Source organism: Myxine glutinosa, chromosome 2 (genome assembly GCF_964187855.1).
Source record: "Myxine glutinosa chromosome 2, kmMyxGlut1.1, whole genome shotgun sequence".
NCBI lineage: Eukaryota > Metazoa > Chordata > Myxini > Myxiniformes > Myxinidae > Myxine > Myxine glutinosa.
In genome coordinates, this window is record NC_136262.1 from 176,893,783 (window position 1) to 176,909,412 (window position 15,630).

A 15,630-nucleotide genomic window follows, 5' to 3' on the forward strand; every position below is an offset into this window, starting at 1 on the left:
AGACACCTCGTAAAGTAAACCAGATGAAGAGACACCTCGTAAAGTGAACCAGATGAAGAGACACCTCGTAAAGTAAACCACATGAAGAGGCACCTCGTAAAGTAAACCACATTAAGCGACACCTCAGAAAGTAAACCACATGAAGAGACATTTCATAGAGTAAACCAGATGAAGAAACACCTCATAAAGTAAACCACATAAAGAAACGCCTCGTAAAGTCAACCACATAAAGAAACGCCTCGTAAAGTCAACCACATAAAGAAACGCCTCGTAAAGTCAATCACATGAAGAGGCACCTCGTAAAGTAAACCACATTAAGCGACACCTCAGAAAGTAAACCACATGAAGAGACATTTCATAGAGTAAACCAGATGAAGAAACACCTCATAAAGTAAACCACATAAAGAAGCCTCGTAAAGTCAACCACATGAAGAGACACCTCGTAATATGGGGTAGTGTAATGGATTGACCTTTTTAAAATCGAAACTGAACGAATTTTATTTTTCTAAAAAAACAAAGGAATACGTGACACAACTTTTTAGGAGCATACAGGCAAGGTCATGCAAATCGCCGTTTTATAATAAAGTTATTCAAAAACGAAAACCTGCCCGGGCCTCCCAGACCCGTACGTGCACAGTCGGGTTAAGCTTAGCAGGGTTACTTGGTTTTCCAGGTGGACAGCACTATTTAATACAATGGAAGTATTTTGCACAAAATATGAGCTCTGTCGACTGTAACGCAATGGCTTGCAAAAGCAGCGTTCACCAAACGCTAGATATAGTCAATTTTGTCAGAGATTTCACTCCAGATTTGGACATTATTTAATCTACAGCATCCAATTCTGATATCCGAATCCAGATTTTTATGATATGCATATGCTTCAATTACGTAATGATAATTGATCGTGTTTCCAAGGCAAGGCACGTTTGAGTAGGCCGAAACAAAATGGCGGCTTAAGAATCCAGCGAGGTGCAGTGGGCTGACCAAGATGGCGGGCCGCCATATTGGTACACCAGCACATCGGGATTTTTTTTCTTATGAGCACCTCGTTAATCATCTTCAAAAAGGATGTTATAACACACCCAGACACCCAGTTTTCATCCTTGCAATCTGTTGGAGGTCCAGGTGTATGCATGCTAGGTTTCATGGTTTTGGAGTTATGGAGGAGAAAGACAGACAGACAGACAGATGGACAGACACTGCCTTTTATTATTATTATTATAGATAAAGGTTTGTTGATAATTTCGTGACAAAAGATCAGATGGTATAAAAAAAGTTATGGCCTGGGCAAACACTGAAGCTTAATGGTAAATAAATAGAGAAGCACGGAAGTGATTTAATTTGATTTATAATTACTATGACTTTGTCCTTTCACATTTTGACCCAGTTATTAAATATTTTCTCCAAATTCTCCATATTCTAAGGGCTATTTATATTTACTTTGACTCTGCCCTTTCACATTTTGACCTGGTTATTAAATATATTTTTCCCATATTCTCATAATAAAGGTTTGTTGATTATTTGATAACGAAAGCTCAGATGGTAAATAAATAAAGAAACACGGAAGTGATTTGAAAGAAACAACCAGCCGTCTCATGCTTGAGGAGCTATTATCGTTATGTACCATTATTATCGTTATGTCATTATCATTTTCACTCTGCTGTTACCGAATAAGCCATGAACACTTTTAATCGTTTTCCCTGCCGATCAATAAACAGTTTAAGAGGAGGGTCCTCCATGTAATCGGGGTTTCCCCCTAACAACTACATTGCTAGAATTTGTCTCTATGTGAAAAATAAACCTGCAGTCTTGGTCGCGCTTACCACGCAGAGCAGATGAAAACTTAATACCTTTGAAAATATGGTGTTGGAGGAGTACACCAATTCAAGATTCCATGGATTGCAAGAAGAATCAATGAAAGTGTGCTTGAAGAAATTTTGAGACCAAGAATCACCAACATCATAGATTAGTGAATTCCAAGAGACTTGTGCCAATATATATATATATATATATATGACAGTGCGTATCAAAAAAAAGGTAATCCAAATTCAAGGGGTTAATATGCAAAGGTTATTTATTTTGGCAATTTACATGTGGTTTACTAATTAAGAGGAGATCCTCAGCTTTCCATTGATACCTTCCATGCATCATTGCTGTCACACATGACAGAGTACATGTTCATTGAAAATGACAAGTTCAAATGGCATTTTTACAAGTTTGGCTAATTGATGCAAGTCAAGATAATTGGTGCAACATTAACGTCAGATGTGAGCTTTTCTCAGGAATGATTGACCTTTATGCACCCACACCTTCAACATGTCCACCTCCCCTTTCAACACAAAGCTCACAGCGGCGGAGCATGCCCTGAACTGCTCGTCTCACCATAGCCATGTCATTGCGCAAAGCATCCACTTCATGTCGAATACGGCTCTGCAATTCGTCAACATCACAGGGAGGAGTTACGAACACCTTGTTCTTTAAATGTCCCCAAAGGAAATAATCACATGGTGTGAGGTCGGGTGATCTTGGCGGCCATTCCACTGCATGGTTGAGGGCGATGACTCGGTCTCCAAAGAGTTCCCTCAGTCGATCTCGGACAGCGATAAGACGATGTGCTGGAGCGCCGTCTTGGGCCCACCAGAGATATCTGAAGACACCACAAACCTGTCGCTCAAAGTTCTCCTCCAGCTGCGGTAAAACTTCATCATTGATCATCTGCAGACACCTGTTACCATTGACATTCCTTTGAAAGAAAAATGGTCCGATCACCTGACCACTTCCACAAAGTCCCAACCAAACAGTCCACTTTTGTCGATTCATGTTGGTGTCAAAATTAAATTCTGGGGGTTGTCCTGTCGGTGCATATTCAAGAACATTATGGGTATTGACCTTGCCGTCCATGGCGAAAGCAGCTCCAATAATGAGATACCGCAGGAAATTGACATCTGCTTTGCAACATGCTATCAACCATCTGGCAAGCACCAGCCTCCTGGCAAAATCCCTTGGGGTAAGTTGATGCCGGATGTGAATCCGATATGGATGTTGGTGGAGGTCCAGTCTTGTGAATCGGTTGAATGTTCCCGAAGGCAATCCCGTCCCATTTCGTCTTGCGCTGGTATGCCGAGGATGCTCCAAAACTTTCTGCCTTACTGCTGCAATGTTAATTTCCGATCGCCCAGTGCGCCTCCTACCAGAATTCTCCTTGTTGCGGTTGAGGCTAGTGCCATGCTCTTGATATTTTCTAACATTCGCCCAGATGGTTTTGGCTGCTGGAGGCTCCCGTTCTGGGAAACGTTCCCTGAATGCATCACGAGTTCGCTGCAAACTTCCAGTTTGGTGAAAGGTTCTAACCACTAAGGTCCGCTGTTCAGTCGTAAGTTGAACCATCTTTTCAATGACTCGGACTGTCTCTAAACCCATACACTGTAGGCCCATCTTAAATACCCATCTTAAACAAAGGATGACGCAACCGACGATTACCAGACCAGCTTAACAATTTTACATAATCAACTTGGCAGTCGACAAGTAATGCGTCCATTTAAAACTGTCTTGCACCGATTAGCCAAACTTGTAAAAATGCGATTTGAACTTGTCATTTTCAATGTACATGTACTCGGTCATGTGTGACAGCAAGGATGCATGAAAGGCATCAATGGAAAGCTGAGGATCTCCTCATAATTGGTAAACTATATGTAAATTGTCAAACTAAATAACCGTTGCATATTAACCCCTTGAATTTGGATTACCTTTTTTTTGATACACACTATATATATATATATATATATATATATATATATATATATATATATATATATATATAATATATATATATATATATATTGTTATGGACCGCGGATAAGATGTTGGTTTGCCGAGCAGATGGCCCCGCGGCCCTAACAGTTACCCCGACTAACCCGATTCCTGAACGTTGGCCAAAATCGCGCCACAGATATTCAATATGGAAACCTCTAAAGCGACCGAATGTAAAGAGGAAGAAGAAGAAGACGTACAGAAGAGTAACAGGATTTATTATCTACACACACTAAGCAAAAGGAGCAGTCAAGGTTATATACAGGGAAAATGGAAAAAGCAGGTGACACAGTGCAAATATTAACTTATACAAGCTTACTTATACCCAGGGACAAGACAAAAGACAGACTACGAACACACTTACACGGGGGATGATGATAGGAATGGCAGGAGGTGGATGGCTGGAGGGGGAGGAAGGGTCAGGTCCCTGCAAACGGCAGGGCTGGAGGTGACAGCTCCGACTCCTCGTGTTCTTGGCGGAAAAAACCTCGGTGGCGTCGACGCAACTCTTGGTGTCCCTTTTTGTGCTCCTCCTCAACTCAACCCTCACAAGGCTTGCTGTCTTTCTTGGCTTCACTCTGCCTCACTCCGCCTCACTTCTCTTTACTTCTCCCACTCTCTTTTGCAACCAACTCTCTTTCCGCCACCAACCACCAACCAACGTTCTGACGCGCCTCTCTTTGCACGTCTCTCGCTTGGTCCAACCACGCACTCGGCTCTTGCACGCGCGCTTTTATAGCGCCTCAGGCGATCAAGCCGCCGGCCTTCAGGACACGCCCCTCGGTGAGCTCGCTTCGGCCCTGATTGGTGGGCACAGGCCCTCTGACTCCACCCTTGATGACGATGGGCGGGCACGCCCTTCTTCCCCGAGCTGAGCACATGCTTAATGGCGGCAATTGACGAAAAGGGAATGTGAACGGAATCTACTCTTATTTCACCTGGTGCAATGGAGTGTCATCTTAATGGAAGACAAGGCCTTACCCTAATACACATAATAAGGAAATAAACTACTGAACAGGGGTATTATGGTGTCCTTCATGTATGCTTTATGGAACTAACTATGGGAACGCCCTTTGACCTTTATACAACACTGGAGTAAGGAGGGCGATATTTTACAACAATTTACACTACAACAACAACAACAAAAAAAGCATTCTCATATCCACAACAATATATATATATATATATATATATATATACACACACACATACACACACATACACACACATACACACACATACACACACACACACACACATGCACAAGTTGACAACCTTAAGAAAACTATCATGGAGAGAAAGGTGGCAGGCTAAAGTCAAAGGAAGAGACCAAGATTGTGGTGGACGGACCATCTGAAAAGATTGGTTGGAAATCCTTGTTGAAAGAACTGGGAGCGCTTGCTCCAGACTGAAGAAATTAGCGAAGTATCAAAAGAGCGGTCATGAGGATCAACCAACCGATATCGCCAACACAATGAACCTCAGTCCTAACAATGTCAATATATTGGTCTTGTTATAAGTAGGATACATTAAATTCAGGTAATATACAGGGTGAGCCATAAGTCCCAGGACAACGTTTTAGCTGCTTGTACAAGATTTTTAAATATACCATTTATTGATACTGTTGTCTTTTTTTTTTTTCAGATAATACAAAAAATAGGACCACTGGAACTGTAGCTTATCTGGACCCTGGCCTAATATCACCAATATTTGGTAGCATTCTGACTGATGGGTCTGGAGAAGAAGATTTTTGAACGAATTTACTCTGCCATTTTGACCTACTTAAAGTCACGTGACCATAACCCACCTTTTAGAGGCCATTTCCCCCCCCAAAGCGGGGGTTGGCCTTTTTCGGGGACCGTGGTTGTTGTTGTTTTTTGGTCCCCTTTTTGAAGCAATGTTTTACGGCCGGATGCCCTTCCTGCCGCCAACTGTCACGTGACCATAACGAGCTTTGCAATCCCAATTACCAGTCAGGAGTGGAACCTTGCTGCTGAATTCCAGCCGGATCGCCCACAGTTTGGCCGGTGAAATTCAAAAAGGAGACGGACAGTTGAAGATGGATGGTGCACGATGACCATACCTTATCTGGAATTCCAATTCCAGATAAGCTAATAATACGTTGAACCAAGATGCCAGACACCAGTCCATTTACAGTGGAAGAGAGGCTGTGTGGTCACACGAGAGGAGAAACAAACAAGACGATGAAACAAGTACAAGAAAGAAGACGTTGAGGAGCGTTTTGGAAAGCCAGCCTTTTTGGGGGAAAAAAAAATCTTCATCTTTGGGGAAAAAAATGCATTTCAGACTGGAGGAGTACCCGACAGCAAGCGCAGTGGACGACCAAAATTCGTGATTTCGGAATTTAAAACAATAAAACATCCATTTAAAATCTCTGAAAAAATCATGACGGAAGCGTTTTGCAAAGTTGTGTGTTTCATATTCGTTGCGTCGTTGCTCAATGAAAGAAGACCTCCACATGAAACCATGGTTCATTTGTGAATAATTGTCAGATGCATGTCATGAAAACAGGTTGACAGTTTGTGGCAGACTGCTGCAGCACTTACATACAATTCCTAAAAGGTCAAAGGTTATGTTTAGTGATGAGTGTGCTGTTTACTTCAGTTCAGCTCAACGCAATCTTTACTTTTGGAGTGATGCTAATCCACATCATGTTGAAGTGCAAGGCCGTCCACTATATGTTATGGTTTGGGTGGTGTTATCTTCTAGGTTTGTTGATGTAAAGGTTTGTTAGGGTTGGTCTTTACTTTGGTCCTTACTTTTTTGATGCGTCAGTCAACCAGCAGTTATATCTGCATATGTTGGAGAATTACCCCACACCTGAACTTGAACGACCTGGTCCAACCCATGATATTTATTTTCAGCAGGATGGGGCAACCACCTGCACATCATGCATATGTGGTACGAAATAACCTCAAATTTATCCCAACTGTTGGATTGGCAGGTCTTCGCCAACACTTCGGAGAGGGTTGAAGGTAAAAAAAACCGGGGTGTCGGGTCCATTGATTTTTGAGGGGGGAGAGTATGGAGGGGGTTAAAAAAATGGCATGCCTTGTACATGGTGGCCATTTTGAAAAAAATAACTGGCTATGTTACATATGTGGATGGAGGCTATGTTTTTACCCCTGTCTGTCTGCCTGTTTATTTGTGAACAGGATATCTCTAAACGTTGTGGACGGATTCAGACAAAATTTGGTGGAGAGTTGGGTGATTGACAAGGACCAAATGATTAGATTTTGGTGAAGATCCGGATTTGGATCTGAGAATTTACTTAAGTGATTGTTCACCATTGAGAGATAGGGAAAACAAATATATATAGCATGATATCTCAAAAAGTTGTGAACAGATTCGGATGAAACCTGGTGGACAGGTTGTGTGTGTGACAAGGAAGAATTGATTCAATTTTGGTGACAATTCGAATCAGGATCCGGATCAGAGAATTTATTAAGTGATTCCTCACCATTGACCGATGTATAGCCGGTATATAGCATGATATCTCAAAAAGTTGTGGACGACTTGTGCCAAAACCTATTGGAACAGTTGGGTAAGTGACAAGCCGATTCGATTTTGGTTCAGGTCCGGATCCAAATATGACCTACCAGAGGGATACAAAACATAAACTGTTCAACCTGGCAGAGGTATGCTCTCTATCGCATGCTGTTCGAGTTACTCCTGTTATGTATTACTATTATTTATTACTGTAATCTGTTATTAATACTCCTGGGGCTTATGGCTCTCCCTGGTAGATGGTAATAACAAATCTTATATATATATAAAGCTGAGTTTGTGTCTGTGCTGCCCATAAGTGCTCATAAGTGCCCAAGTCATAATCCGCCTATACAGACCATGCCTTTCCTCCTCCCCCCCCCCCCCTGCGTCACAAGCACCACCCATTAGCCAGGCGACACCAGTGGGCCAGAAATCACCGCCATTTTTTTTTCTCTCCACGTAGCTCTTTGGCTTCATAGGCCTCTGGTGTACATTTGAAGACTGAACTATGCATATTATAATATGACCCCACTGCAAAGCCGCAATGAGCCGGCGAAGCCAAAGCCTCTATTGAACTTTTTCGCAATTTGTTATGCATACTTCCGCATCCGCAAGATGGCGGCCTCCATGGAGCGATTTGGTGCGTCAAAGCTTCGAAATTCTCAAAGGATCCAGCAAAATCTGGCTTTTCAACATAATACGTACGCGTTCATTCATAACACCGGCTTCGCCGGCTACTAGTACCGACTGCAAAGCTGCAATGAGCCGGCGAAGCCAAAGCCTCTTGCCACTATTTTACCCATCACTATGGCATCAGTAGGTTAGGCAGTTGGTAGTAGGTAGGTGTCGTAGGTACCGTACCTGGTAAGACTTGGTAAAAGAGAAGAGCAGACAGTCCTCCCCAATACCTACATACAATAAATGTCACAAGAAGCGAAGGAAGTAACTCTATGATGTGCTAGCTTAAGGCCTATTTTAAGAAATTTTAACTGGGCTTAACATACGTTTTCACAGTATGTGTGTAGTCTTCTAACTTCAGTCGCTGTCAGGACTGGTTCTCTCCGGGCACTGCGGCTTCCTCCACCAGAAGAAGTTAGCTTGCAGTGATTAATTCGGTGAATTCCGTCTCAACTTCGGATATTTCCGGCCGTGAAAAACTATCCGTATTTCTAAACTAAATATGTAAACCGCTTATACCGTATTTCTGGCCGTGAAAAACTATCCCATATGGCCGCGAGATTTGTAAAAAATAATACTTCGTCAATGTTAGAATATTTGACGCCGTTTTCACCCTCCGAAACGTGTAATAAGCTTTAAAAAAATATTTTTTCAACTGCTCGAATCTCATTGGTTCTGGTGTTTGATGACAATTTTCGTTGAAGATAACGAGGTTGGTCTTAACATATTTTAATTACAAATTAGAGGTTCATTAGATTGTGAATCAAAGAACGACAGGTGAAACAAACTCCTATTGAACTCTTTCGCAATTGTTTTATGCAAACTTCCGCATCGGTCGATGGCGGCCACCATTGAGTGATTTCATTTTAGAAATATTTTTGCAAATGCTCGACTCTCATTGGGTCCGGTGTTTGGTGACGCGTTTCGTTGAAGATAACCAGGCCCGTGCGGGCCGATGTTGGTCTTAAAGTATTTTAATAATACATTGGAGGTGCATAAGATTGTGAATCAAACAATGATGGGTGAAAGAAACTCCTAATGAACGTTTTAAATTTGTTATGCATACTTCCGCATCCGCAAGATGGCGGCCTCCACTGCGCTTCGGAATTCTCGAGCCAAGGCATAATCAGGTTTTCGACATAATACGTACGCGACTACGCGTTCATTGACAACACCGGCTTCGCCGGCTATAATTACATCAAGGTACCGTTTTGAGGAAACAATTTATTGCATCTCATGCAGAGGAAGCGAAATAATGACTCATGCATGTTTTGTTTGGAGTGATCACGGCTGCAAGTGCAATGTAATATACACCGCCCAAAGAAGGTTCCGTATACGTTCTCATAATTCAGAGGAAAAAAAATAGTGGTCTTTAATCAATAAATAAAAGGTTTTCCTCTGACTTTTCAAACTGTATTTCACATGAGCATGGACATGCAATGACCCTCTCCAGAGGAGAGGGTATTGCATTTGAGTCTGTTTGTGTTTGTCCGCACAGAATAAATATGATTTTCTCTGCAACCGTTGGTCCAATTGACAGGAAATTTTCACCATAGATGCACCTCCACCTGTATAATTTTATTATTATTGATGATTATGACATCATCACGTGATAATTATCACGTGGTACGGGCGCCATCTTGGAAAAACTGCACCTCCATATCTCCGAAAGCGCTGCATAAAAAAATTGAGACTGGCTCATTGTAAAGAACTCTCCATGGAGAATAACATATGTTAATGATGATGTCATAGGTGCCTCCATTATGACGTCATAATTCGACAAGTACAAAACTTCATCTGATCAAGATGAAATTTCTTGAGCATCATCTAGGCATAAATTGGTGGAGAAAAAAAATAATGATGACGTCATCAGTCACGTGGTTCGGCCGCCATGTTTGTTTGAACACAAAAGCCTTAAAAAACACTAAAAACACGACCTCAACCTAAACCAGCAGAACCTCAACTCATCGTCTAAAAATTAAATTTGTTGGACTAGTACACCCACACACTACGGGAGTGGAAAGAAGGGTCATTCCTCTTTGGGGTATACAGATTATAGTCGATTTTTGATCGGGTCTCAAGAACATTGGGTGTGTGTTCATTTACCAAGTTTATTGTGGAGAGATCGCCAAGTGGTTAAGCATTCGAGCAAGCACAACATTCAGAACCGTTAAGGAATGGCTGGCTTGACAAGCGCTAGCTAGCAGCTTGGCAAATGAGCACAACCCGGGCTTCCTCCCTTTCAGTTTCGTATAAAACAGCAGGAGCGAGTGTCAAAAGGCCGCCACAAAAAACCCCATGTTACTGCCAGGAAGGGTCGTGTTATTACCCCATCCTTTGTGGGGTATATAGAGAGCAGTAGATCTTCGCTCAGTTCTGTAAGTAAAACTTTCCTCACAGATGTCGGTATTCCTCCAAATTTCTTCATTTAGTGTTATAAACAGCATTAGCGACTGTATAAAAAGCTAATCATACGTGTTTGTAGTTTATGATATTTTTACTTCCTGTAGAAGCCGTTGCTCCACACGGAAACGCCATTATAACGACGAGTACCCGACTGCAAAGCCGCAATGAGCCGGCGAAGCCAAAGCCTCTTGCCACTATTTTACCCATCACTATGGCATCAGTAGGTTAGGTAGTTGGTAGATGTAGTAGGTACCGTACCTGGTAAGACTTGGTAAAAGAGAAGAGCAGACAGTCCTCCCCAATACCTACATACAATAAATGTCACAAGAAGCTTAAGAAAGTAACTATACGATGTGCTAGCTTAGGGCCTATTTTAAGAAATTTTAACTGGGCTTAACATACGTTTTCACAGTATGTGTGTAGTCTTCTAACTTCAGTCGCTGTCAGGACTGGTTCTCTCCGGGCACTGCGGCTTCCTCCACCAGAAGAAGTTATGTTGCAGTAAGATCAGTACCGACAGATCAGACGATAGCGCCGTTTCAATGGCAATGTGTGACTGTCGTTAATCAAACCGTGTCGATGGTGCTGATTGGCTGACCTAAGCTGATCGCTGATTGGTCAGCTCACAAAATTTCACAAATTCAGACCTAGAATGACACCATTTGCATTCTGGATGAGATTGTAATTGATAAAATTTACTTCTTAATTAATTTGGTGAATTCCGTCTCAACTTCGGATATTTCCGGCCGTGAAAAACTTACCCCTACGGCCGCGAGATTTCTAAAAAATAATTCTTCGTCAATTTTAGAATATTTGACGCTGTTTTCACCCTCTGAAACGCGTAATAAGCTTTTTTGAAATATTTTTTCAAATGCTCGAATCTCATTGGTTCCGGTGTTTGGTGACGATTTTTGTTGAAGATGACGAGGTTGGTCTTAAAGTATTTTAATTACAAATTAGAGGTGCATAAGATTGTGAATCAAACAAAGACGGGTGAAACAAACTCCTATTGAACTTTTTCACAATTTTTTTATGCATACTTCCGCATCCGGAAGATGGCGGCCTCCATTGAGTGATTTGGTTTTTGAAATATTTTTTTCAAATGCTCGAATCTCATTGGTTCCGGTGTTTGGTGACGATTTTCGTTGAAGATAACCAGGCCCGTGCAGGCCGAGTTTGGTCTTAAAGTATTTTAATTACAAATTAGAGGTGCATAAAATTGTGAATCAAACAAAGACGGGTGAAACAAACTCCTATTGAACTTTTTTCAATTTGTTATGCATACTTCGGCATCCGCAAGATGGCGGCCTCCATTGAGCGATTTGGTGCGTCAAAGCTTCGAAATTCTCAAGTCAAGGGATCCAGCAAAATCTGGCTTTTCAACATAATACGTGCACGTTCATTGGTTCATTGACAACACCGGCTTCGCCGGCTATAAGCTATTTATACACGTTATCACTGCAGGAAAAACGCCTTGGGGAATTGGGACATTATTAGTATTAATATTGTTTTGTAATAACTAATAACATTAATAACATGTGATTACCATTAATTTTGTTATGAAAAGCGTCTTTGGAAAAACACCACGATAAATCCTCTTTGGAAATACGCCACGATAAAGCTAATTTAACATTTATATACACCTCAACGTGCAAACCCATTGGCAGCAATGGCGCGCAAACTCGCTCGGGGGGAGAAAACCCCCTTGGGGTGGGGGGCAAATGAATGCACGACAACCTTCATTGTGTAACCCTTTGTCATCCTGTCAAGTTTGGTTGAGATTGGATAAGTAACGACAGAATGTATTGGCGTCAAAAATTCATCGGACAGACAGACACAAATGGCGTATTTTAGTACGATGTCTGTCTGTTTGTTCACGGAGAAGACTTTTTACATGCTTCCAGTCCTAAGGGTACTTTCATCCACCACTTCAGCCTTTAAGGACCCCTAAGACCTTCTTCTACATGCTTGATAGATTAGATTATATGCTTGAGAGAAGATTTCTTACATGCTTGAGAGATTAGACCCCTAAGACTGTTGAAAACCTTGAACACCCTTAAGTAAGAACCTTTAAAACCACGAATACCCTAAAGACACTTTAGACCCTTAAGATCCAAAAGGTCCTTAAGATCCCAAGGACCCATAAAGATCCTGAAAGACCTCAAAGACCCTGAAGATCTCAAAGACCCTTTAAGACCTCGAAGACCCTTTAAGACCTCTGAGACCCATAAGACCCCTAAGATCCCTTTACCCACCAGAATTGCCTCACCTCACCATTTTCCTCTCTCTCTCTCACTCTCTCCCCCACTACTCTCTGTCTCTCCCCCCTCCCATCCCATTTCCCCCCTTCTACCCACCTACTCTCCTCCTCCCATCCCCTCCTCTATCTTACCTTCCCTCCACCACCCCTTCCACTTCCATACCTCTTCCCACCTTCCTCCCTTCCTCTCAATATTTCCATCAGCGAAGTGACCCTGCATTGCCTGGCAACCCCAGGTACCTCTGCTCTGCTAGACTTGTATAAGCAGCTAAAATCGTGTCCTGGGACTTATCACTCACCCTGTAGAGTGTAGATGAATGAATGAATCTAGGCTCAACCACTGGTTTAAAACTAGATGGTATTCATAGAATACTTACCCTGCGCAGTCAACTTATTGCGAGCCAACTCTTCTGTTTTTGAACTTTTTTTTTTCTTTGATCCAATATGGCTGCCAGACCACATGAGCGATGACATCATAAATTTATATTCTCTAATATAATTGTTGCATAGATCACACTCAATACATTTCAAACTGATCAGACTAAGTGTTGTCCCAGTCGAACTATGACGTCATAATTATGGCACCAATGACGTCATGGTTAACAACACCTATTTCCCATATGGAGTTCTTTACAATGAGCCATGTTTCAATTTTTTCCATGCAGCGGTTTTGGAGATATAGAGGTGCAACATTTTCGGTTTTTCCAAGATGGCGCCCTGTACCACATGATCTATGATGTCATGATCATCATTAAAATATTCGAAAGGAGGAGGCGCTCCTATGGTGAAAATTTCGTATCCATCAGACCAACAGTTGCTGAAATTTTTAAAATAATGATCGGATAAGTGTTGTACTTGTTGAAATATGACGTCATAACGAAGGCACCGATGACATCATCATTAACATATCTTATTCCCCATGGGGAGTAGTTGATAATGAGCCAGGTCTCAAATTTTTTCCATGGAGTGGTTTCAGAGATATGGAGGTGCGAAGTTTTTCCAAGATGGCGCCTGTACCATGTGACCTTTGACGTCATAATAATCATTAATATTTAATGATTTTACAATCATTAAAATATTCTGCAGGAGGAGGCCCTCTTGTGGTGACAATGTCATGTCAATCGGACCAACGGTTGCCGAGAAAATGAAATTTTTAAATGCAGACACGTACGGCACGGCACACGTACGTACGTAACTGAATGCTTAACCCCACTTTTCGCTTCGCGAGCGCAGGGTAAATATGGTATGCAGCACTCACAGCTTCGCGAATACGATGTGCACTTTGGATTGATTGCATAGCTATCTCCATTCTGTGGTGAACCCACAAACTGTTGTCTTCTTCCCAAAGAAGAAAAATGTAATGCCTCCTGAGAAAGAAAAATAAACATTCCTTCAAAACTTTTACCAAGCCATTATTCTCTTGGTATCTACGTCATTAAGAGTACGGCTAATATCATCAATGTTTCTAACTCGGTGCTCAAATAATGTAACAAATTACGTTACAAGGTACTCGGGTGTGTGAGGAAGCATTCGGCCCTGTCATGCAAGCACTCTATCAAAACCACATCAATCCAATTTATCAGTTTATCTGCAAAATATCACTGGGTGATGAGGAGGGGAGATTGGCTGGAGAACATTGTTTTGAACAAACACTGACATCACAATTACTACACATGTATACAATCACTTATCCATATAGACGCAAGCTACCACTCCTGCCAATGTCCATGTACACCTCTATCCCTAGTGCTTCTAAATACCTATCTACTGTTTCAGCTTCCACTACTTTTCCAGGGAGACCTTGCATGAGCTACTCTGAGTGAAAGACTCTTGCCTCACTACCATCTAAACTCTCCTCTTCTTTACACTAAGGATTTGGACCCTGGTGTCTATTCTGGCATCGCTATATATTCTGGTGAAAACCCCTTCCGCATTTATTTTGTCTATACCCTTCATTTTCTTAAACATCCCTTTTCTAATGTATAAAGCTCTGTCTCCTCCAGGTGCTCCTCATTGCTGACTCTAGCTAGGCTTGGTATCAATCTAGTTTACAACCTAAAACCCTGTTTACTTTACCTACACCTACCTGCCATTGCCCTGTCAGCTTACCTCCCATATGTATTACCACCCTAGATCCTTCTCCGATGTGATGTGATCCAAAATTGCCCTTTGCATCAGGTAATCTCTATTTTAATTATTCTTACCTATTCCCAACACCTTACACTTGTTTAGGGTAAATTGCATCTGCCAATATTTTGCCAAATCTATGCAAGTATCAATACTTTCCTGAATCTGATTACAACTGCCTCTATTATCTACATTACCTCCAAGCTTTGTGTCATCTGCAAATTTGGAAAGCCGACTCTTCACCTCACTATCCAAATCGTTGATGTAAATTATGAATAACAAGCAAGGCGCCCGATGAGTGATCTTGTTCTAAGCATGCAACACGTTCTTCTGACGCATACCTTCATTCGGTGGTGTACAGGCAACTGACAGCTCCCTCAATCGCTCCCGAAAACAAAATCAATAACCCAGGTTACATTCATGAAGCAAAAACATGCCTACTAATTATAATTCAAAACATCTCACTGCACTGGAAAGCGTGGGGACAGGAATACTGCACTGTAAAGGTTGGGACATGTAATACCCTCTCATACCTACAGGTGTCGCTACACGATACACATTTACATAGAGAAGGTGCGTCCAACCTCCTTCTCCCCAAGACCACCAGCAAAAAAAACCAAAAAAAAAAACCTCTATACACTATGCTGATCCTATGCTGGGGTCATGCTGATCCTATGTAGCAAGCCTGGATGTAATCAGGTGAGAACTGCAGGAGTAGTGCAACAAACACACACCCACAAACTACAACTGGAGGCAATCTGGGGTTTGGTGACGATCCTGAAAAGAGCCCTTGGAACAAAGCTCTGAGAAAGTTTAACAACTTGGTCCATGAACTCTGA

The 15,630-nt window shown here is 41.9% G+C and overlaps 2 protein-coding genes across 11 annotated transcripts in view; one reads left to right on the plus strand and one right to left on the minus strand.

Annotated features, from left to right (window-relative positions):
- KATNAL2 (katanin catalytic subunit A1 like 2) overlaps positions 1–15,630 on the minus strand; it is a 155,492-nt gene that overhangs the window by 134,122 nt on the left and 5,740 nt on the right. For both annotated transcript variants that reach the window (XM_078771973.1, XM_078771974.1), the window contains one exon: positions 13,923–14,031. In XM_078771973.1, coding sequence (XP_078628099.1) covers positions 13,923–13,973 — 51 coding nt within the window. In that variant the 5' untranslated portion in view covers positions 13,974–14,031. The remainder of the gene's footprint in view (positions 1–13,922; positions 14,032–15,630) is intronic.
- The window catches only part of LOC137418316 (E3 SUMO-protein ligase PIAS2), a 200,918-nt gene that overhangs the window by 60,067 nt on the left and 125,221 nt on the right, over positions 1–15,630 (plus strand). The window lies entirely within an intron of this gene.